This window comes from Alosa alosa, chromosome 10, assembly GCF_017589495.1.
Source record: "Alosa alosa isolate M-15738 ecotype Scorff River chromosome 10, AALO_Geno_1.1, whole genome shotgun sequence".
Classification (NCBI taxonomy): domain Eukaryota; kingdom Metazoa; phylum Chordata; class Actinopteri; order Clupeiformes; family Clupeidae; genus Alosa; species Alosa alosa.
The window spans coordinates 12592982-12616244 of NC_063198.1; the positions used below are offsets into that span (position 1 = coordinate 12592982).

Below are 23263 nucleotides of genomic sequence, written 5' to 3' on the forward strand. Positions count from 1 at the left end.
GTGCTGGCGTCTCAGCAGGTGGCCTTGATTTAGCCAGAAGTAGGGCCATGTTTACCTTATTAAAGCAGATTGGAATATGTGTGTATTCAGGCTTGGCTCTGTGGGTTCTCTTTTTTTCTCTCAGATAACCCCCTGCACCCCCCTCATCGTAAACAGTTTGATGTGGATTTCACTTTTGTGTCCAGTCAAAACAAGAGAGACTTTGCTTTGACCCTGATGATTTACCAGTTTACCAGTTTGAGTTACCAGTTTAACTGCCAGAGTATTTTCCTCCCAGTATAATATTGCAGCTTATAAATAGGAGATAGCAAGGATCCTTATCAAGGAGACACACACACAAATGCCTCCTGAGATACAGCACATAGTGTGGACTCTATAAACACAGCAGGGCACATTATCCAACATTAAACCTCATGCCTGTTGGGAAATTAGGAGGACCTTCTCATTCGGTATGACTTTAAATTGGATTAGCACTTAATTGAGTGAAGAACAGATGGGTGGTATTTTATCTGCCTTCTACTGTATATATCAGTATCTTGTGATGACCAGAGATAAGAACGAAATGGGCACCTGGACATTCCTGCCATGGTATAGCTTCCTGTCTGCTGTGTGCTCGTAGTTTGTTGTGTGTAGTATTTATTTTAGAATAGAGTCTTGACATACAGTAAAATCAAAGACACAGAACACATAAACAGAACATACACCTGTATGCAGAGGCTGCATGATCATTTATTTAAAATCTAATAATATTATTTCTACTATATTATTGTATGTTACCACAGCAAGTCTTCAAAACATCCACAGGATAGATGATGGACAGATGCCAAGTAAAATCCATTACATGAGATCCTATGAGAACATTTCAGCCCATTAAATGAATGAAATCACAGTGGCCCCAGTTGCATCATGGTTGATCTCTTGGACCCCTATGCCATTTAGTTCTCTCTTCCATCTCTTGGCCAACTTTTTTGCTAATGTTTCTTAACTATCCGTAATGTCTTGTCATTACCAAGGCTCAGAAACTCTTCAGAGGAACCAATTTGCAATGTCCTGAGTATGCCAGAATTTATGATCAAACAATTTCAGGCATATTTCCTCCCTGCATATCTTAATGGCACTGGCTGCCACTGTAAAAATGGCTGAGGTCTGGACGGCATTTGCATCTACAAAGGCGTCATTCCGGCCGGTCTTAAAATGCCGTGACTGTGGCCTGGCACTGTCTGCTGATGAGGGTGAAATACTGCACAGCTGCAACAGACCGTTTGGGTACTTAACAGTCCCGGAATTTTCCATAAAATGGTGACTTTTATACAAAAACAGACACTTTGGTATAAATAGTGCTCCTCTGGAACTGCACCCGAGGTTTTGATACAACTTAATGAGATTGTAACCCATTCTTTTTGATGCCGCTAATGTAGGCCTTAACCAGCAGAAGAACAGGTGCAGTGATGAAAATGTCTGATATATTCAGCCTGGCATATTCCATTTTCATTATATCTGGTTTGTTAAATGTATATGGTCTTATGTACATGCTTGTATGCATGATAATGTGAATGTTTATCCATGCCTTAGGAAACAATGAAACAAAAATTCTATATTTTTAGAGTGGTATTGTTGCAACTCAGTTCTGCCAAATGACGTTCTGTGAACAAAACAAAGCAGAAACATAATGTGTGATGTTTGTCTCTCAGTTTCATACTCCCAATATGAAAGTGCTCTGAATTGCTCTTTGCCAAATTTCTCCCAGAAATAAAAAAAATGAAAAACAATATGCTCACAGCATGCCACAGAGGGTGCTGAGAGTTTTAACAAGCGTGGAAGTAAACAGCCATCTCAGCTTGCATGTTAGCAGGGCTTTTAAAGCCCCTGTGAGTGACACAGGCGTGCTTACTGTCCTGTTTTTCACTATACACCTCTTCTCCTCCACTAAGCCACACGAGCCAGCTCCTATCTCGACTCAACTTCATTTTTAGCTGTGAGTGTATCTTTGGACCCCTCTCAGGCAAGCACGGCATCGCCTCATCACAAACACGCCAGCGCTGTGACACACACACACACACACACACACACACACACACACACACACACACACACACACACACACACTTGACTCACACAGCCCTGGGCCACAGTGACTTAACATTCACAAGGCCCTCTCCCTGTCGCAGTGGCAAGGGCCGGGGGCAAGTGCTCACACTCCGAAAGCTTCTCTCGCAATGAACCCTCCTCTTCCTCCTCTCCTCTTCTTAGAGTGGTATATTGACTCGGGGGTTTGTCTTCCTGAATTTGATGCCCAGAGGGTCTGGGTGAGCGAGAGAGGAACAAACTCAAACCGAGAGCCAGAGAGAAAGAGAGAAAGAGAGAGAGAGGGACAGAGAGACTAATAGAGAGAGGGAGAGAGTTAGAGTTAGGAACGTAAAGAGAGAAAACGGTAGGAAAAGGGAGGAACTGGCAAACTGGCAAGGAGAGACAGAGAGAGAGGGAGTAAAAAGAGTGTCAGAAAGAGGGAGACAGCAAGTCATTGAGAAACAATTGAATACAGTGTGTGTGAGAAAGAAAGTGAGACTGTTGAGAGATTTCGTGAATGGGGATAAGACACAATGTGACTAATAGAGCCGCTTAAAAAGAGTGTGATAGAATAAATCAGAAAGAGACTGTGTGTGTGTGTGTGTGTGTGTGTTTGTGTGTGTGAGAGAGAGAGAGAGACTTGTCTGTTTGAGGAAGATAATGGGAAAGGAAAAGGAGAGCGAGGGAATGAGAAAACGAGGGCTGATGGGGGTTTATAGAGATGAACTCGGCCAGCTGGTCCTGCGTCGGCGCTGCCAGGTCATCTGGTCACATGTGGCCACACTGGCAGCCGTCCTGCCCTCTCCTCTGGCCTGCCTGGGTCTCAGCACACCCACGCATGCATACACACACACACACACACACACACACACACACACACACACACACACACACACACACACACACACACACTACATACACACACACAGACACACACACACAAAACAAACACACTGTCCTTTACACACACAAAGGCACAATCTCTGTCACAAACACTCACATGCATACGCAGTTGCACAGCAAAATACACTATCTTGTATCTTGACTCTCTGCATCTGTCTGTCTGTCTCTCCCTCCCTCTCTCTCTCTCTCTCTCTCTCTCTCCCTCTGTCTCTCTCTCTAACACACACACAAACACATAGTGTGGGATGTACTACTTGCCAATGGCAATTAAAGCCCTTCAGTGTAAGAGCTGCTGATAGAGCTTCTCCTGATTGCCATCCATTCTGTGGAGCACTACACTTTCTCCACACACACAGAGAGAGAGAGAGAGAGAGAGAGAGAGAGAGAGAGAGCCATGCACCCCTCCCACCCTTCCTCCCAGGTTGGTGGGGTGAGATTAGCACGCGCCTGGCGTTCCGAGTCGACATTGTCTGGCCTGAAGCGTGTCATTAAGCTGTAAATCACTCTGATTGAGAAGCCATCAGCACTCCACAGAAACCCTGTTGACAAACCCCAGGACCGGGCTCCAGGGATGGCAGATTGGAGTGTTTTTTCGGCATAAATCAGCACCCTGGCGCAGGTACACATATGCACACTCGCGAATCATCACATATTCCCCATTTACCACCACTAACCGGGCTCTGATATCAGCTTATGCAACTCCTCAGAGTGTCTGGTGGTGGTGATAGTGTTGGGAAGGGTTTGGGGGTGTAATTCTCTTGACAACATCTCCTGAGCAGCAGGTCTTTTCATCACAATTTTTGGTTAATTGTGTGGAATACAATCAACATTTGTCCGCGCCTGAAATGATGCTTGTCCTGATTGCATTGATGGCACTCTGCGTTGGGAGCATAATTGGTTGTCAGACACACCACTGGGAACTGTAGGGTCGTTGAAGTTGGAGGGAAGGTGGGGGGTGCTGATCAATGCATACACTGATAGCTTCTCTCTGGGAGTTCCGCAAGGTTAAGATAACTCTTTGTCTGTTTTCTAGTCTTCCCTTTGGCACCTAATCAGTTTCCCTGGTTGTTTTATTGCCAAGCGGGGACATGCATGGTGGAAAGTTTGTTACCATAAAAATAATGATGCATATTTTTTTATGAAAGGTTTCCATACTTCCTTGTAGGACTTATAGTATGAAGTTGTATAAGGTGTAATGGCAAATTGTATTCACAACATATTACTAATAATATTGTAAATCTTACTGAATAATGTGAATGATTTGTTGGGCATATCATCTCACATAACCACACTCAGGCTAATCTATACCTTGCCTATCATTATGAACATTTTTGTAGCAGTAGAACAAAAAGCTCACAAATTTTATTTGTACTTATGCAAAATGAAAGGAAATAACTATTAGCAATGCATAGAATTTGCAGCATGTGAAGTCATTAAACACACACATATATATACTGTATATAAAACTTTGGCATTGATATTTAAGAACTCCCATTGAAATAACTACAAGTCGTCGTCTTCTAATTTTGTTAGAAGTTGCCAGTTGTTCTGGCTTTTTTTACTCTTCACGCTGGAGGATGTGTGTTTTGTGCCTTTGCCCTAATCTCTACTCCTCCATGCTCTGGAAGCGCTATTGAACAAGAGGCAATCAGGACATACTTACTGACTCAGCTACTGCTACAGCTGCTGCCGCCACCACAGCAGTTCTGAAGGGTTCTAATTGCCTGTAGCGAGTGAAATTATCTCTCATTCGAGGATGTTGGCTGCTAGCTAAACAGGGATGCCTTGAATCATATGGTGTTTTTTAACAATTGTTTCTTCCTGTTCTTTTGGAGTGGTTGGAGCAAAATAATATTTTTTTATTTGTATGTTTTTACAGAATATTTGCAGAGGCCATAGTCACATATTCTACAGAATGATAAGAATCTGTGTAATTTGGTTCCCAAGTGTCCTCAAAAAATTCTTAAGGAAAAACAAGGTCTGGCTAAACCTATATGTCTACACGTGAAATAGTGCTTCAGTTTGAACCTGGTGTCTAGCAGTGATCAAAAGAAGCTTGCATCAGCTTTTCTTGTGTTGGACAAATACTTTAGGGTCAAGGCCTTGGAGTGCACCTGTGTTCATCTTGCCCAAACAAAACTACAGCTCTAATCAGTCTATATGAATTGATATGAAAACTTCTGTAGGATATGTAGTACGGTATTCATCCATGACATCGTCTGAGTTCAAATCATTGAGTAAAAAATATTCTCATAGATGCACATTTTATGGGATCGCAACTATTTCTGTATCATACAATCATCAACTTAATCATCATCAACTTAATATCTTACATATTTAGTATCATACAATACCAGACGCCTCTTGAGACTTTAGAGATTGAGATTTTAAGCACCCTCTAATATTAATTAAAAGCCCATGCTCAAGGATCAGTCCACGAGGGTTCAGCTCTTTCTGGATTTAAAAAAATAAGAAAAGGGGGATGCCTGTAGGCCCCAGTTATGAAAGCATGCATTGAATTCCAGACCTTCAAATAACCAGGGAAGATCATGTGGTACTTACAAGCAATAGTAGCCATGTAGTACTTATAAAACACTGAAGCTAATCCCAAACTGCACATGCATCTTTACTGTAATGATATCTACTAATATAAAATAATACATTGTACTAATCCATTAATTACCCAGTAATTATAATTAAGTAAATAGTCCCTAAAGGCTTTCAAGATAAATAGTGTCCCCATCGTTTTGACATTATAATGGAAGCCACCGTTTTTGGTGCGACAAAGTCAATGGCGCTTTCATTCAGGCTAATTTTACGCATGCAGGTACCTCTTACAAATGGAAATTATTTCTTTCATTGAGAGGCTTTTGTATTTTTACCAAATTGCAAATGGTTAGTCTCTGTATGCAATCTACTTTTATCATTCACATGACAAGAGTGTCCCTAGTCCCTCTGGTGGGAGCACAGTATGTCTTTCATACTGAATTGTAAAACAAAAGTGTTTTTAAAAGTTAAATAAAGTTTTTAAAGTCAGTGCTCACAAAGGACCTCATTAAGGTACCGTGTAATCTCAGGTTTGTACGCACAATGAAACTCGTTTTGCCTGGATAAGCAATGGCTTCTTATACATGACATGTGCCCTGAGAAATCAGCCAGCTGTGTCTATTCTTATTGACTTGAGGAAAGACATTTTCTTTCCTGACCATTTGCCTCTCCCATTACACTGTTCTAGTCCAAAACAAATGTGTCTGCTATGCACAATCCCCATGTTCTGTTCCAACCAAAGTTTCCATAGTCTGACCCTAAGGAGACCTGGTAGGGATACACCTAACATACCAAACATGATTAAACCGGTCTTACTAACCAGTTTCTTAACTTTCATAAGATACCAGGGAGATTACAAACTTTCAAAAGACCTAAAGACCATTCCTGTAACCCTAGTGAAGGTAAATGGACATAATCTGGTCTGGCATACTGTGCATAATATGCAGGACTTACAGTAACAGATTCAGAGCAATGTACTGTAGTGCTTTTGGCTGTAATCCTGTGGTTGTTGCAGCAGTTGTCGCTATTGTGTGAGAGGTTGGATGATTTCAGCATCTGAGCAAATAATTATATCTGTGTGTAATGTTGTTACAGGCTTTTCCTCAAGATATGACCCGAGTGCCCTCTTGTAACAGACATGGAGGCTTTGACATCTATAGCCCACTGCTAGAGCCTTTAGACCTTATCTGTATCTCATTCTGCCAACAAGCTAATTGTGCATGTTAGGATTCTACTTGTGTCAGCTTCCTGAAACTGCAACGAGTCAGATTTAGCTTCTCTTCCATCATATAAGAAAGAGGAGACAAGAAGACTGCCTCTTACCAAAGGTAAAGGTCTTGTCTCTTATGTTAATAGTAAAACAAAACAGCTGATCCTTCTATCACTTGTGATACTTTGAGACTCTAGTGTTCCTCCTACATTTATTCTTGCTCACAGTAATGTGTTGGGCTGCGGCCCAAGTTTCATTTTCCTCTGCCAGTTCCCCCATCAGCTCTCTCTCTCTTTCTCTCTCTCTCTCTCTCTCTCCCTCTCTCTGTGCTGCTTGGTGGCTTTCAGCCACGTGGGTTCCCACTCACCAGGTGGTTCTCATCTCGAGGCGAACCTCAGTCGACGCCATCCCGACTCACTACCTTGGTTAGTCACTGAGCACCGCTTTGATTTCTCAACTTATAATTGGCTGCATCTTCTTGGCTCATGAGGCTGCGTCCACTCTGTAGGCAAGGACAAAGCCTTCAGCTGGACAGGCGAGACCTTTTTATTAATAAAGAGTAGACTGGTGTTGGAGCTTTACCTCTAAGGTTTGATGGTCTTTTGCTATGTAAGCAGATGTTCTTTGTCGCTGTGTATATTCTCACATATTAAATGCCACACTGTGATATCACCCACCCAACACTAAATAGATAAATACACAAGTAAATACATGATGAAGATATGGATGAGGGAGGTGTGAGAGTGCCAGAATGTCATGTATCTTGTAGCCCAATACAACTCTTGCTTGTCCTTACCACCCTACCACCAAACGCCTTTGTTTTACGAGCTCATGTGTAGGGGTAGGGGTAGGGGTCGATGGGTAGCAAATGTTGTCTTTTCCTAGGCAGACTGATGTGGCTATACAAATTACCCAGGATGCCTTGCAAAAATGCAAAAGCGAGTTAAGAAATCCATGAATATAAGCATCTTTATTTTTCAGTTGCCCTAAAAAAAAACATATTATGTAATCTTTATAACAAGGCCAACAGAAATATCATTTTATCCAATTACAATTTATCCACTTTGATGGCAGGATGACCTATAATGACGTAAATTGTTGCTCTTGTTTCGCCTTCACTAGAAACTATCCAGATGGACGGGGGTCTTAAAGGGTTCTTACATTTCATAGAATGATATTTTAAGCACCACCCCTGTTGAGCGACAATGAATAGGGATCTTTCTTTTTCCCAGAGCTTGTCATGAAAATGATTAAACATTAAATCATGACAATAACTCAATTTCAGTGCTCTGACAATTTATCTGAGCTATCTGACACATTACCCAAGCTGGGTATGCTTTGCACTTGGGAAAATACAACCATAATCCTATAATTATTGCCACTCCAAAAGATATTGCAATTCAAAATATTGCCTGTACTCCTCAAGCATTTTGAAACAATGCAAGAGCCATGGTTTGACAACGAGACCAGCATCCAGTAGCAGACGCCTACGAACAGATGCTTCCTTGGCTTTCTTGATGCCGTGGCTCTGAGTGGTCTTATTCCCAAAGTGCGGCCTCAGCATAAATAAGGCAGGCTCTCTCCAGCGACTCCCAGAGAAACAATAGCCCCTTTCACACGTTCGCCTTTATCACCGCTGAGGTATGGGAGTAGGCCTATTGTGCAAGTGCTGTAGACAGATCCCTCTCAGTGCAAATCAGCCTGCTTATGATGTAGCAGACAGACCCTTGTTGGGAGAGGGAATCGCCCCATTCATTCCCCGCCGCTAGTTCTGCAGTGCAGACACTATAGAAGAGATAGGCCATTAGCATCCATCATATCTGTGGAACACAGAGCTTATCCCTGTGCCGCCGGTCCATCACGGAGCGTGTTTTGTTTTCTTGTTGTGGTTTGGCAAATTGCTGTTATTAATGGTGAAAGGGCTTGTTGTGCGCCACTCATTAGAGGCTGTTTTTAATGGCAGCTTTGATAGATTAAGACAAGCCAGCGGCCTCACTCTCAAACTCACACAACCAGTTAATGTGAGACAATTAAAACCGTCCACTCTGTGACCACTGCTTTTATATTTCATATTTTATATTAATTTTATTGTTATTTTATTTATTTAGTTATTTATTTATTTAGTTATTTTGTCTGGCTTTCGTATAATGTTGCAAGGGGTGATGAGTGCTGTATGGTACCCCCTCCCCACACACACACACACACTCTGAACAGTCAGCAGTCAGCTTCTGGTGCTCTTCACCTTTGGCTGGCTAGCCCTCATTACCATTAATAGGAGATAATGCCCTTTGGACAAGGCATTACACCAGATCCCGGCTGCATTTTTGCCCTCGCTCACATAAGATTATGTAAGCGCAGGCCAATGTCAATGGAAGGCATCGCCCCTGGGGTGAAAGAGAGCCTTATAATAGATGCGCCGATGCTGGCGCGGGAGTGACACTCCGCCACTCCTCTCCATCCCAGGCAAGGCAAGGTGGGGGACGGGAGGAGGGGGGTCGGGGGGTGTTGGGCTGAGGCGACAACGTGACGCACGAGGCGAGAGACGGTCTCAATAGCGAATGGGCCGTGAAGGCCACGGTGTGCGCCCGTGCCAGGGCTGCTCGAATCGTAGCGGCGCCGCTGGCTTAGACTGCAGGACGGGATCAATGCCAGGCCACGCAAGCGTGAGAAGCGGAATGCACCATAAGCCTCCTTGGTGGACTTAAGCCCCGACTAAAGTCGAAAGCGTGCACACCTGTGAGCCATGCCTGCCGGAGCTTACAGCAGACATCTTTGCAGCGTTGCACCCTCCATCATAAGGGAATCGGTGGAGGACTCGTATATTATTTGAGGGGCTCGATTGTTTTGCCAATCAATACCAAGACCTGGGGGCTACACGTGACTTGAAATATTAGGTGCTCTGCAAAGCATTTCAGGCACAATTATCAGAGTGTAATTCATTTTTGTGTGCCATGCCCTGAACCCCTGGCAGATGAAATCTTTTGGCTGGGCTTTATCCGGGAGTCAATCATGTTCAGAGAAACTCAAGCGGCAGCCATAGACCCTTAATATCTCGTTGCCAAACTGATTTGCTTCGGTTCTTTAGCATGGCCTTTCTTTTGCTTTCTCTCGCACACACACACACACACACACACACACACACACACACACACACTCACCTCATATTTTACAGCAGTGTGGGCCGTAGGCCTTGTGGGAGCCACAGCTCTGTACCTAATTGGCAACCAGTGTTTACTATAATGTCTGAGTGTGTAGGTGATGGTGGACTATGTGATAACACTCTAAGTGTGTGTGTGTGTGTGTCTGTGTGTGTAAGTGTGTGTGTGTTGTGAGAGACAGAGAGCTTTTTGTGTGTTGTTGCAGATGTCATCTCACCTTTTGTGTCACCACTGCGTGTATGTTTGTGTGTGTGTGTGTGTGTGTCAGCACGGTGTATGTATCAAGGCAACACAGTGTCAGAGGCATTCTGAGGCTTTCAGTCAGATGAAGTCCAGCTGGGCTTCCAGCAGAGTGACAGGCACACAGGCTGCCGAGGCCGGCCAGCGCTGCCCGACGCTGGGCAGCTGTGAAGTGACTGGGCCCCTGACAGCCAGGGCTGGAGCTGCCACTGGGCTGACAGTGACTCTGTGTGCTGTCGCTGCTGGAAATCCTCAAAATGCTTTTCACTTCCTCATTCAGCCATCACTCACAATCCAACATGCACACTAATCCTGCATTCTTAATTGTGTACTTGAATTTCAGGCCTAAAATTGACTACCAACACAATTTCAGCACATAATGCTAATACTTTTAGTATTTTTTCTCTCTCTGTCTCTCTTTGTAAAGGTGATCTTTGGTATTTGAAAGTATAACAAACATCCTGAGCAGACTTGGTGGGTTAATAATAACCACATTATTACAATATCTGTGCGATCATGTGTGTAGTCTTTTGGGTAGGGGTGGGAGGGGGTTGGTCGTTAATATGAATGTTCGAATGGCTGTTATCTTGCCTGGAAGTGATAGGTAAGGTTGCCATTACAGTGCGGTAGATCATATCCCACAGTGATTCAACAGAGTTCAAATTACCCCCGACGGCATGAGTGGCATTGCATGATGTAACGTGTGGTAGAGGAGGAGAAATCGAAGGCAAAGAGGCGCTAACAATAGTGTCGATAGTCAAGCCCTGGCATAGAACATCTAATCACTGCTCCAAATAATTGGCTGAACCTCCCCTTAGCTTAGCAGGAGTAAGTGGATGCGAGTGGCATGGTGACTTAATGGCTATAGCATGCTGCTGGAGAAATTGCCTCTGGGTGTGTGTACAGTATGTGTGTGTGTGTTCTCTCTGTGTGTGTGTGTGTGTGTTCTCTGTGTGTGTGTGTGTGTGTGTGTGTGTGTGTGTGTGCGTGTGCAGAGGTGGAGTTTGAGTGCCAGTGAAATGAGTCTTAGTTGTTGGTTTTTTTTTTACTCTTTTTTTCTTTCCCATCAGAAGAAGTGTATCTCACAGGCAGTTGCTTCATTAAAACATTTTTGTTTTGTCTGCTGTCTTTTTTTTGTCCATGCCGGAGGATGCCGCCGATTTATGGCTGTGGTGGTAAGGAGGCTCACGAAGGCTTTGCGGCTCCACGCTGAGGCCATTTGAAATATGAACTGCACGACAACGAGAGCAGCGTCCATGTAATGAGCTCTTTTAAAATCCCACAGCTCACGGTCCATCCCATTTCACCGAGTCATGCAATGTTCCTCTGTCCCTCCTCCTTCCGTCTTCTGCTATCACTTTTTATGCCTCACATTTTTTCAGGGTTGCACAAATCCACATTCTCATAAGGCCACATACATGAAAACACACACACACGCACACATACACACACACACGCACACACACACACACGCGCGCACACACGCTCACACTCGCGCACACACACACACACACACACACACGCACACACACACACACACACACGACACACACACACACACACACACACAAAACAACTTTCACACACAGACCATCTCAGCCACACATAATATTGATATGGACAGTTACTATCACAGTTTTATTTTGGAGTTAGCCACACCAACTCAGGAGTCAAGATATTAAGTGATCTAGAGGCCACAGATACTACACAATCGGTCAGGGGTCAGGTCATCATTTAGTATCCACAGAGCTGTGCTGATCTTGTTCCATGTGGACACATTTCACTTTCACTTAACCACTTGGCATTGATTTGTTCTTGCCCGCGATGGCTCTGCTTCCTCTGGGTTACACATCCAAGACTGTAGCGAAGGGGGGTGCATTTTACTCATAAACTATTAACAGCCCACACGGACGACAACACAGAGAATATCCTCTTCGAAAAAACCCAACTTATAACTTTTAAAGCATCATGATGTTATTTTCCTAAAATGCCTGATATTGCAGTATGTAATGCTGTTGTCGCAGATAGGACTAGGGTATTTGACAAACAGGATACCCATTTAGCACTAGATGTAGCCTGGGAATACCCATACGAGCTTTTGGCAAATTTGGAATTTGCTCTGCAGGTCCGTCTGGCCAAGAGGCCGTTGAAGCCCATTTCCAATATCCCTAAAACACGGGCACACAAATATGGCCAATCTGGCATGGACATGTATTTTATTTCTTTGGAATTGAGTAAACAACTGCATTTGCAACTGGGGCAGCCGTGGCCTACTGGTTAGCACTTCGGACCTGTAACCGGAGGGTTGCCGGTTCGAACCCCGACCAGTAGGCACGGCTGAAGTGCCCTTGAGCAAGGCACCTAACCCCTCACTGCTCCCTGCGCCGGGATTAGTGTGTGCTTCACCTCACTGTGTGTACACTGTGTGCTGTGTGTGTTTCACTAATTCACGGATTGGGATAAATGCAGAGACCAAATTTCCCTCACGGGATCAAAAGAATATATATACTCGTTTACAATATTGCTACACTTTTGAAATTATTTGGTAAGAGTTTAATGTACCAATGAACATGTCCAGAGCCACTCCCAATTGTACAATTGTGAAGGTCTAGGTGCTCCCAGGCCACACTAGTTGAGTTTGAATTGACGAAAAGGGGAATTCCTACATAGTGTTACTTTAAAGGAATTGGGCTGCATGACCACACTTCCTTTTCCGTCCTGGTTAGTTCACTGGTATTTTGTGGGGAGCCACCTGAGAAATGATGGCGGCGTGTTTCGAGCGGCACTTCTCTCCTTATGTGGTCGAGAGGAAATTCATTGGCACTAAGTGGTGAGGATTTGCTTGAAGAGCTTCGGCTCATGTTAATGACCCGCAATCTTTGGCGGGGCTTACACGTTGAAATCCGATGAGGATACCCTGCGAGAGAGGTGATTAATTTTAAAGGATTCTTTTAATAAGCATGTGTGGAGGTGCGGTGTGGTGTGTGTGTGTGTGTGTGTGTTGGGGGGGAGAGAGGGGTGCTGCAACCGTCACGGGCAAGCGTCTGGGGGACTGACCTCTGCCTTGTCAGGTCACCCTCCCAGCGGCGATCAGAGCGGGGGCAGCAATGCACTCTGGAAACTGGGTAGGCCCAACACAGACAATTCAATTTAGCCAAGTTAAATATTTCTGGAATTGAAGTGGACATCTGTAGGGGGGTAAGAGAAGACCAAAGTCCTTAGGGCAGGAGTCTTCTTGAGAGAAGATAGAGGTGACTTCTATATGCTAGCATGCATCACCCCCCCCCCTCAAATAAAAGAAGAAGAAAAAAGAATCTTACTTCCTATCCCTTTTTTATTATTTTGTAGACACAATTTGCTTGCTAAATCTCAAGGAATCTATTCTTATCAATCTGCAGTTATTTCCCTTGAGTGCTCCCTCTGTTCTCCTTCATCTCCTCAAAGATAAATGGACAGACTCGCCAGAAGTGATTTTTGGCTCTATGACTCAGAGATAACCCTTCTGAAGAGAGAAAAGAGGAGTCGGCACAAGATTAAGGCAAGCTTTCAGGGAATGTGTTTAGGTTATATTATAATACAATAGTATGTAACATTCTGTAGAAGTAATGCAGCAATGGGTTTGTAACACTGCACATTTATTTAAAGGTTATAAACACACACACACACACACACACACACACACACACACACATCCCAAACATTCCAAAATGTTGAATGATTTTTTTTTTAGCTGGGACGACATTTTGTGTGAAGGGAATTACGTCACTCTGCCACAAGATTCACAAAGGACAATCGGTCGACCCGAGTTTCGATTCCTGCCATTGCGAATCTGTGTGCTTTGGATAGAAACATTTGCTAAAAATCACTGGTTACTATGTTTGTGGATTTCACTCCTGACAGCATGTAACAAGCTAAATCACACCATAGTTCTTAGTGAACTGTAGCAGTGACTGTCAAACAGTACTTACTTTACTTACTGTAATGGAAGCCAGGGCTGTGATGTGTACCACAATGCTGATTCTGAACTCATGTGAGGCAAATGAGGTGTTGTGAGTAAAAAAAAAGAATTCTGTGTGGCAGAGAAGAGCACTTCTGGTTGGTTTCTTTCTTTCTTTCTTTCTCTCGTTCTCTCTCTCTCTCTTTGTCTTTCTCTCTGTCTTTTTTGAGCTCTTCATTAAACCTCAAATTTAATACATCTCCAACAGGTCTTAATGATTTAATTCAAAATGATCTGAATTTCAGACAATTCCCTCTCTCTCTCTCTCTCTTTCTGTATGTGTGTGCATTTGTGTCATTTTGTAATTAGATGAATTAATTGGGCCCAGCAGGCCCTGCTAATACCTTCATCAGGGTTCCCAGCAACTGCCTGATGTTTTGAACACTTTGATACTTAGCATTTTAAGGACAAAATCTCTTCCCTTAAGGAAAATGAACAGATTGGCCGGGAATGGATGGAGGATTTGTTTATAAAGATTATATCCTGTTTGGATCTTTATTACAGCTCATGAAAATGCACTGTTCTGTTATCCGAAGTCTTCTTCTTCTTCTTCTTCTTCTTCTTCTTCCCACCAAATTTCTGCGTCTAATTCAGCTTCAACCGTTTAACGTAGAAACTTCGTTCAAACTTTGTAACGTAGGTCTTGAAAAGGACATGTGGGGAATGTATTTTTCACTTTTGTAAACTTTATACTTTTTGAGATATTAATAAAAAACAAGCTTATTTTTCCCCATAGACTTAACATGGGCTGATGACATCACAATGGGCTAATTAACTTGATTTGCACCTGTATCAACTTCCAGCTGCTCAACTAGGACCCATCAAAGGGCCAGTTAAACTGATTGCACCTGTATCAACTGCTTTCTGCTTAACTAGGCCAACTCTCTCTGTGTCTCTCCATTCTACAAGGATATAAGGCACATTCCATCCAACTTTCTATCCATTCATCCTCTTCAAACCATTCACTTATCTACCCATTAAACTATCCCATCAACATCTATTAAACAATCTGCCTATCAACATCCATTCAACTTTCTGTCTATCAACATCCATTACACTATCTACATTTAACTTTTAAACTATATACTCTGTCTCAGGCTTTAAACATACAATCTGGCTCTACAGATCCTGTTCAACTATTTCCTCTGCCCACAACTGTTTCAAAATAAATGTCCTCACTACAATAATTCACTATTAAATAATTTAACTATTTAAACTACTCAACTATTTAACTGTTCAGCCATTTCAACTGTCAGTTGTTATCAACTATGACTTCTGCCAACTGTTATCAAATAAAAGTTTGTTTTGCATTTTATGTTAATATACAGTATGTTTATATTTTCATGCACTGGTAATTTCCTCGAAATTACATTTTCTAGTTTTCGCATGATGTTGCAGTATTGAATCTTAGCAAACAGCTGGTCCCATTGTTGGGCGTGTATTTCCTCATGTCTTTGCACAGCTAATATCATGACATTTGTTATTTTTGTAAACTGCACAGACAGGTCATTCAATTATTCATTTGTGTGTGTGTGTGTGTGTGTGTGTGTGTGTGTGTGTGTGTGCCAAAAGTCCCTGTGTTCTCTAATATAGTTTACCTTTCATGTATACAAATGCTTGTTTGATTAACGTAGGTCTATTCCCTCACATTCCTTCCTGGAAGCCATTCTTTTTAAAATTGTAGATTTGTCGATATTCTATTTGTTTTTTTATTTTTTTCCATTTCTTATTGAGCAGGAATAGCTTCACAGAAATAGCTACTATAGACAGACGAAATATGAATGAAGGAAGACTAGGAAATAAAGAATGATGCAACTCTGACATACAAAGACCATGTCAGAATTTGAAAGGCTGGTGAATATTTTTTTTATACTTTAATTATCCCACAGGGAAATTCAGTTGTTTCAGCAGCCTTAAGCCTTAACATACAGCAAGCACACATGTATGAATAATGGCATATTGATACAGTAGGTAGACAAGAAAGGCCCAGAAACAGAGAGGGGTGGTGTGTGTGTGTGTGTGTAAGAGAGAGTGTGTGTTCTTGTGTTTATGTGTGTATTCATGTCTGCCTACTTTGAAGCACTATGCATGTCAGATTGTGTGTTCTTTGGAATTAGATAACACAAAAACAACACTTCTTTGTTACACCAATCAGAGACAACCCAAGTTGAAGTACGAGAGCCTTAATTCAGCAAGCAAACGTTATTCAGCTTTTTCCACCCACTATTCAGCATTAACTGGTCATAGATCATCGATGGCCTAATCTGGACAACAGTGTAGATGAAAAGCTGAGCGTCTGCTATTGGAGGAGAATTGAGCTCATTGATGTAGGATGCTCCTGCTGTTATCGGTGATGTGCTGGATCAGCTAATTACGCCGGGCATCTAAACATTTTGATAAATGTGCTTTCAGCATGCAGGAAATTTGATCAACCCTTGTAATTATAGTCATTAACTTTGTAAGACAGCAATACAAAGAGGCTTGCCAAATGCATTGTCACATAAACAGACAGACAGACACACACATGCAAGCTTTTACAAACACAGATACACACACACACACACACACACACACACACACACACACACACACACACAAACAAATATAACAAATACAACAAATATACTGTATACGTCAACTTTATGTGTACTCAAGAAGAGAGGCATGAATGACCAAATGTTTGGTCACTGAACAAAGTGAATGTCAGAGTAATTCTGTCGATCCAGGCTCATGAGGATGAGGCCTAGCAGAGCCCGGGCGTCGAGTCATTGGACGTAATTGTTATGATTGTGTAATGGCCATTTGCTCAAGCAACCATTGGAATGGCACTGATGCTTGAAGTAAGCGGATTTTGCAGAGCAGAACACAGAACAGATGGCAAACTGTCCAAGGTTTAAGAGTAACTACAGTAATACACTGCAAAGGATGGCTTCCAAAAATTGAGGGGCAATGGTGCGATGCACATCACAGCACAGAACACAATTTTTTGTCAAAGTTTATTGGCTAGTTTAAAGGACATTATAGGAGTTTATACAAAACAACAAATCATATTGGTGATAAATAAAAGCTGTGAAATATGGTGGTAAAACTTGCATCATATTTGCAGCGGGAGAGGTGTGTTTTTTTTGCCATGTTTTCTCCTCCACTATGTGTACAGTTCAAAGGATGTGATCTGTGTGTTAAAAATGTGCTCACGTCTCAGTTGTACAGCTCTGTGCTGTCAATCCTTGCCTTCTGGGCTTAACACCTGTGCTTTAACATTGCATAGACGGCGAAGGGAAACATTTTCGCCTTATTAATGGAGCTCGTATAAACCGCTAAACTCACCACTAATTCCTGTTTCATCTTTGAAGTAGTTCACATTTAAATGTGGAGCTGCAGTAACTCTCCTGCTACCATTTTGAAATAATTTATACCATAATTGATTATAATTACATGATGGCGGTGAGGTCGTGTTAGAGGAAATACATAATAGAAAGACGTGTATGTTGTTGTTATCACTCGGATGTGTAATTAGTTTTCAGTTAGAGATAATGTTGTATTAATGTTGTGCTCTGCCCAACAGGATATTTGACTGTAACCATTGAACCTCTGCCACCTGTTGTTGTCGGGGAGACGGTGACGCTGAAGTGCAACTTTAAAACTGATGGGAGACTGCGAGAGATTGTCTGGTACCGGGTAAGTGATCAGCACAGATCTCTCTCTCTCTCTCTCTCTCTCTCTCTTCCTTTCTCTTTCCTCGCTGTCTTTAATTATTAATCTGTTCTTTTATTCTCTGTCTGGCAGTTAGTATGCTTTGTGCATGTGTGGTTTGGTTGTATCTCAGACCAGACGGGCAGATATTTTTCACGCCTTTGGCTGTGCGTGGTGTTCATTTCGCAGTGTCAGTGCGGCTCACCCCTCTCTCTCTCTCTCTCTCTCTCTCTCTCTCACTCTCTGTCTCTCTCTCTCATTCTCTCTCTCAACCACCAAACATGCATACCTGTGGTGTCTACTTATGATTACAAGTCTCCTCTGTGCTGTTGCAGTAGCTCCTCAATGACCCGCCATCATCAACATGCACTTTGTTTGTGTGGGTATGGGGGCAGAGGGTGAAAGCTAAAATGTCCCTTCTGTGTTTAGTTCAGCTATTATTATTTAACAGCACTGCAGGTGCAGGCAAGGCCACTGTGGTGTTGGGAGCTTTTTGTCCCAATCAACTGGCCGTAGCTGCGGCCCTAATGTCTCGCAGCTGGCCTCTTTGCGCTTGCCGGAGCCCCAGCGGGCATGTGCGTTACCCGGTACAGCGGGCTGCCGACAATTAAATCCAGCCACATTTTGTCTGTACACACACACACACACACACACACGCACACACACACACGCACACACACACAAGCACACGCACACACACACACACACACACACACACACACACACACACACACACACACGCACGCACGCACGCACGCACACACACACACACACACACACACACACACACACTCTCTCCAAGTCTTCCTCTTTCAGACATGTTATCAGGGCTGCCGCTGTTGCTGCGGCTGTTGCTCTCACCGTTGCGGAGCCTCCACTTCTGGACTGGCCCACTGTCCAGATGCTGCGTCTAATTGTGCGACGACAACAGCAGCTCTGAGACACTGAGGCCGGCGTAACACTTGCAGCACGATAATTGTGGTCTGGGGACTGGCCGCTGCGTTTCCGTTACCACGGATAAGAGTCCTTTTGAGAGAAGGGGGATGGGGGAAGATGGGGAAGGGGATGTAATGGCGGTCGGTCTGTAGCCCCACTTTGAGTCATTTGATTAAACCTCTGACGCGGCTCATGAGCCAAAGCAATACTCGCCAGGAGAGGGCTGACATAGAGTTATTTTTGAATTAGCGGCACCTCAATAACACTTGTGCTAATAAGAACTGATATTAAAATGACTGCGCGCTGGGTGCGGATTCCTCCACTCGCTCCACACTGTCTGACGGAGACGGGTTTTAATTTCAAAAGCAATAATGAAGGCTGATAACTGGCATTATATTTGCTCTCTAATAAGTGTGTCTTTGATTCAACCTTGCATCCTTTGCACTTCATGAAATTCACAGTCTCCACAGTACCCTCTTTGCAAATGCTGACCTTTTGAGACAAGACAAAGGGAGATTAATAGCACTTTACATATTAGCTACTGAACCATACATCATGCTGAAGACTCCGACAGTTTCATAGAATCAGGATTGGAATCTGAAGAAACTGTTTGTTATTGCCAGACTTTGCCCTGTTCCGCCTGACTGAGCACTGCTTTCTTCAAGTGCAACGAGGTGCTATTAGCATTCCGTGTAAGCCTTTTAACAAATTAGGTGCGACTGATATACTGTATTTCAATAAGTCTGCACTGAATGCATTACACAAGCCTTCAGTTTCAGGGTTTGAAAAAGCAGAGCTTTCACAGTGGACGTTGTTCCTACTCCGGCCAAAGTGTCTGAATTTAGAGCAACTGTTGGAATGACAAAGTGCTTTGGGTTTGGGAAAACTGAGGTGTTTATTTTAGCCCATATGGATTGTTTGAAAAGCTCACTGGCAGGTCGTTCATTCCAGTATTCCTCATACACAGTCTGTGTATCTGTCTATTCAAATGATCCTGTGAATGCGATTTCAAACAAACAAACCAAAATATGTTAAGTGGAATATTGGACGTGTTGAATATGATCACAGGACTCTGAAAGCCAGTTTACCCCCACTAAAAGAGATTTTTCCTGCAAAGAGTAAGCATCAATGAGTACTGTTCTGGTTCTGCCTTAATGATGAATCTGGAATGAGTGGACGCTCTCACAGCTCTTATTACCAAACCTAGTTGGCTATTGACAGCCTTTAGTGTAGATCAAGCCCACAAAGAGTACAGCCATCGGCTATCAAGTATTGGCGGCCGATCAAAAAACCCAGAGGCAGTAATAAGTACAGGGCCCCCGTTTCTCCCTGGACCTCTCCTCCTTACAGTCGCTTATACATTATAAATCAATTATCCACGCTTGGCAGTCAACGTTTTCTTTAATCTTGGCCTTTTATTTGACTAAACTGCCGACTTCTCGTTTTTTCTCCGTCCCCGACTGCTCCAACGTAACCGGGGTTGATATCCACCTTGGGGATCGCTGTATCTAATCGAGGCCAAGCAGACGAGACGGAGGCTTTGTGAATGAAAGATCGCAGCCATGGGTTGTTCATTACGGACGTACCTTTATCTTGACAGATTCTGTTTGAGGATTTGGTAATGCACACCAGGGCGCACGATGCTGCTTCTCTAAGCACATCCTCAGCACAGCTTAGGCCTCGGTGTAGCCACTCGAGATGATGGAGATTGCCACAGAAGTACTCTCAAGCCCGCGGCACAGAGCAGCTATTGGCCCTAAAATGAAGACAAAAAAGGCTGAAGCAGTGCTTGACTTTTCTCAACGTTGTTTTTCTTTCCCATTTAACATCTCTCGTTGACAAGGCAGAGAGCTTCCATCATTTTTATTTTCTTTTAATTAAAGCAAGAATCTCTTTAGTGGAGGAATAAGACTCTCAAAACTTCTGAGAGTCATATAATAGTTTTTACTCCTATTGAAGCCAGTTAATGAAATTATGTTCAGACATTTTATTGTGTTATGAGATCTGTGAAATTGCCTCTTGTATACATGTTGAGGTCATGAAACGGTTAAGGATATAATGCATTGCATGGCTTATCTCTAAGGCTTGGTTGATATATGATAATCTTGATTACTTGAATCTTGTTTATTTATGCTAAAAGCCCCTCCTTATTTGCATGTTTCAATGAAACATGGAGGTGACTTGATGCTGGCATTCTCATAACTGTCTAGAATATACCCATTTTGCAAGCAGGCACTAAAATGGGTCCATTATTGAAACCACAACTGAAGACATTTCCTGGGGTTAATTTTATCACTAAGACTAATAGTTTGAGGCCATATTAGCCCATGTTTAAAATGTAGGGAGAGAGAGGGAGAGAGAGAGAGAGAAAGAGAGATAGTGACTCCATTATCAGAGCCATTTATCCAGCGCATCAAGGAGGTCTGCAAATGCCTGGCAAAGCAAACATAAAATCATCCAAAGTGTAAACAATTTTACTCCCAGGACTTCATAAATGCATTTATTCTATGCACTGTGCTCAGAGGCCTCCCTTGCTGGGCCATGGATTGGCTGTGTACTGTAATTCCATCAAGCTGCCATGCGGCACGTTAAAATGCCTTTCTGGTGGCCTATAAATAACCGAGAGAGAGAGAGAGAGAGAGAGAGAGAGAGAATCTCTTATCGCTTTGAAGACATCATGTATTATGTTGGCGGCTGCATTGTGGGGACGGAGGAAGGGCCCACTGGAGACTGCTCCTCAGTGCGATGGCTGGCAGTTCACCTCACGCTGTGCTTGTTCTGATTATGTCATTCTAATGAAGAGCTATCCCTGGTGCCATCCCCCTGCGGCTGCCCAGTGCGTCGCCGTGACGGCTTGCGGATGGGGGTGGGGGGGTTTTAGAGTTCCACCTGGCTGCCTGTTGAGCGCGGGTGCGCGTCGGCTTTAATCTCCGCCGGTTAACCCCGCCCCCCCCCCCACACACACACCCCCAAACAACTCATTACCGGAGCCACCCAGCTCTCACTGACAGCCCTCTCAGGTGACATCCTCCCTCCTGCTCCTGCTCTCCGCCAGAGCCAGCTGAGCTCAACCAACCATGCCGGCCTGCACCCCCCCCCCCCCATCCTCCAACCCATCTTTTTTTTCTTCCCAGGGAGCGGCCAATTTGCCGTTGACCCGACTTTGGAACATATGTGGCTTGAATGCTCTGGTACATTATTGCTCTCATCACAAGGGGAAGTGCTTTGATGTCCAGGGGTAAAGTCAGGAGGAAGTGCTCTTGTTCACCCTGTCTAAGTACCTTTCACAGTGCCGTGTAAGAGGAGGCACTGTTGTGGAAGAAGAACAAGAGACATATCCTGAATTCGGATAGTGACTGAGGGGGGAATGGACTTCAGTTTTCCGCCAGATTTTTTTGTGTTCTTTTACAGTCATTTGTGCCGTGCCTTTGGATCTCCGTTACAGACTTTTGAAACCAGGCCTTTCTCTTAGACACTGAAGTAGCTTGTTTCCATTTCATTCAGATACTGTATGTTGATATGGGCTTTTTGATTTACATATAATCAATTTTGATTAATTGTTCTGTGGACAACACTGCTTTAACATTGCTGATAAATATCTTGAAGTCACGTGTATGAAAGTTCATGACCAGAACAATATCCGTGAGACGCTGGGTCACGAGTTATCAGCAACTGCGCTAATTGTGTAAGACGTGTCAAGCATGAATTAAAAAACACATTTGATCTTGTCAAGCTTTGCCTTGGACGAGTCGGTCCCAAACATCGCCAGCTGAAGGATTTCTCATTCACTGATGGTAATACCAGATGAAAGACAGCTAGCTTCTGAAAGAACTCAGATATTGAAATGAAGGTTGAATTGGTGTGTCAAGCGTTTCAGACAGATTGAAGACCTTGGTATGTTCCCTCCCACTGTGCTGTCATCTCATCAGCGATTCAGTGGCAAATCAATTTTCTCTTTTAACTACAATTTGCCTTTGTTCCATAAATGTATCTTTTTTTAAGTATATTTTTTGGGGCTTTTTTATGCCTTTAATGAAACAGGACTGTGGAGAATGACAGGAAGCGAGTGGGAGGGAGAATTGGGGGTGGGATCCGGAAAGAACCATGAGGCGGGAATCGAACCCGAGTTGCCGGCGTACAGTGCAGATGCCCCAGCCAGTCGCGCCACGGTTGAGGCCTCATAAATGTATCTTAATAAGTCTCTATGGACATGCAGTAGTGTTAGGAGTCTAACTCAATGACTCGTAAAAACAAAATAATGAGGAGAGCAAAACTCTTAGTCAAGGTCCAAAAGTTGTTATGGTAGAGGTGTTTATTTTTTCTGCTATCTTGTTTACAGTAAAACATCTAGAATTTGCATCCACCTCTCACATGTGTCTTTACTACAGCATGAGAGGCTTTGTTTGTTTCCATGCCAGGGACTCATAAGCCAGGTAAACATGGTATCATTTCCGGGATTGTTTGTTCACCTACAAACGTTGAACACAGCACACTGTTTTCTTTTTTTCTTGA

The 23263-nt window shown here is 43.3% G+C and overlaps 1 protein-coding gene across 1 annotated transcript in view; it reads left to right on the top strand.

The window, feature by feature from the left end:
- igsf21a (immunoglobin superfamily, member 21a) overlaps positions 1 to 23263 on the top strand; it is a 205024-nt gene that overhangs the window by 58182 nt on the left and 123579 nt on the right. The window contains exon 2 of the mRNA XM_048254468.1: positions 17688 to 17800. Within this exon, the coding sequence (XP_048110425.1) occupies positions 17688 to 17800 (113 nt within the window). The remainder of the gene's footprint in view (positions 1 to 17687; positions 17801 to 23263) is intronic.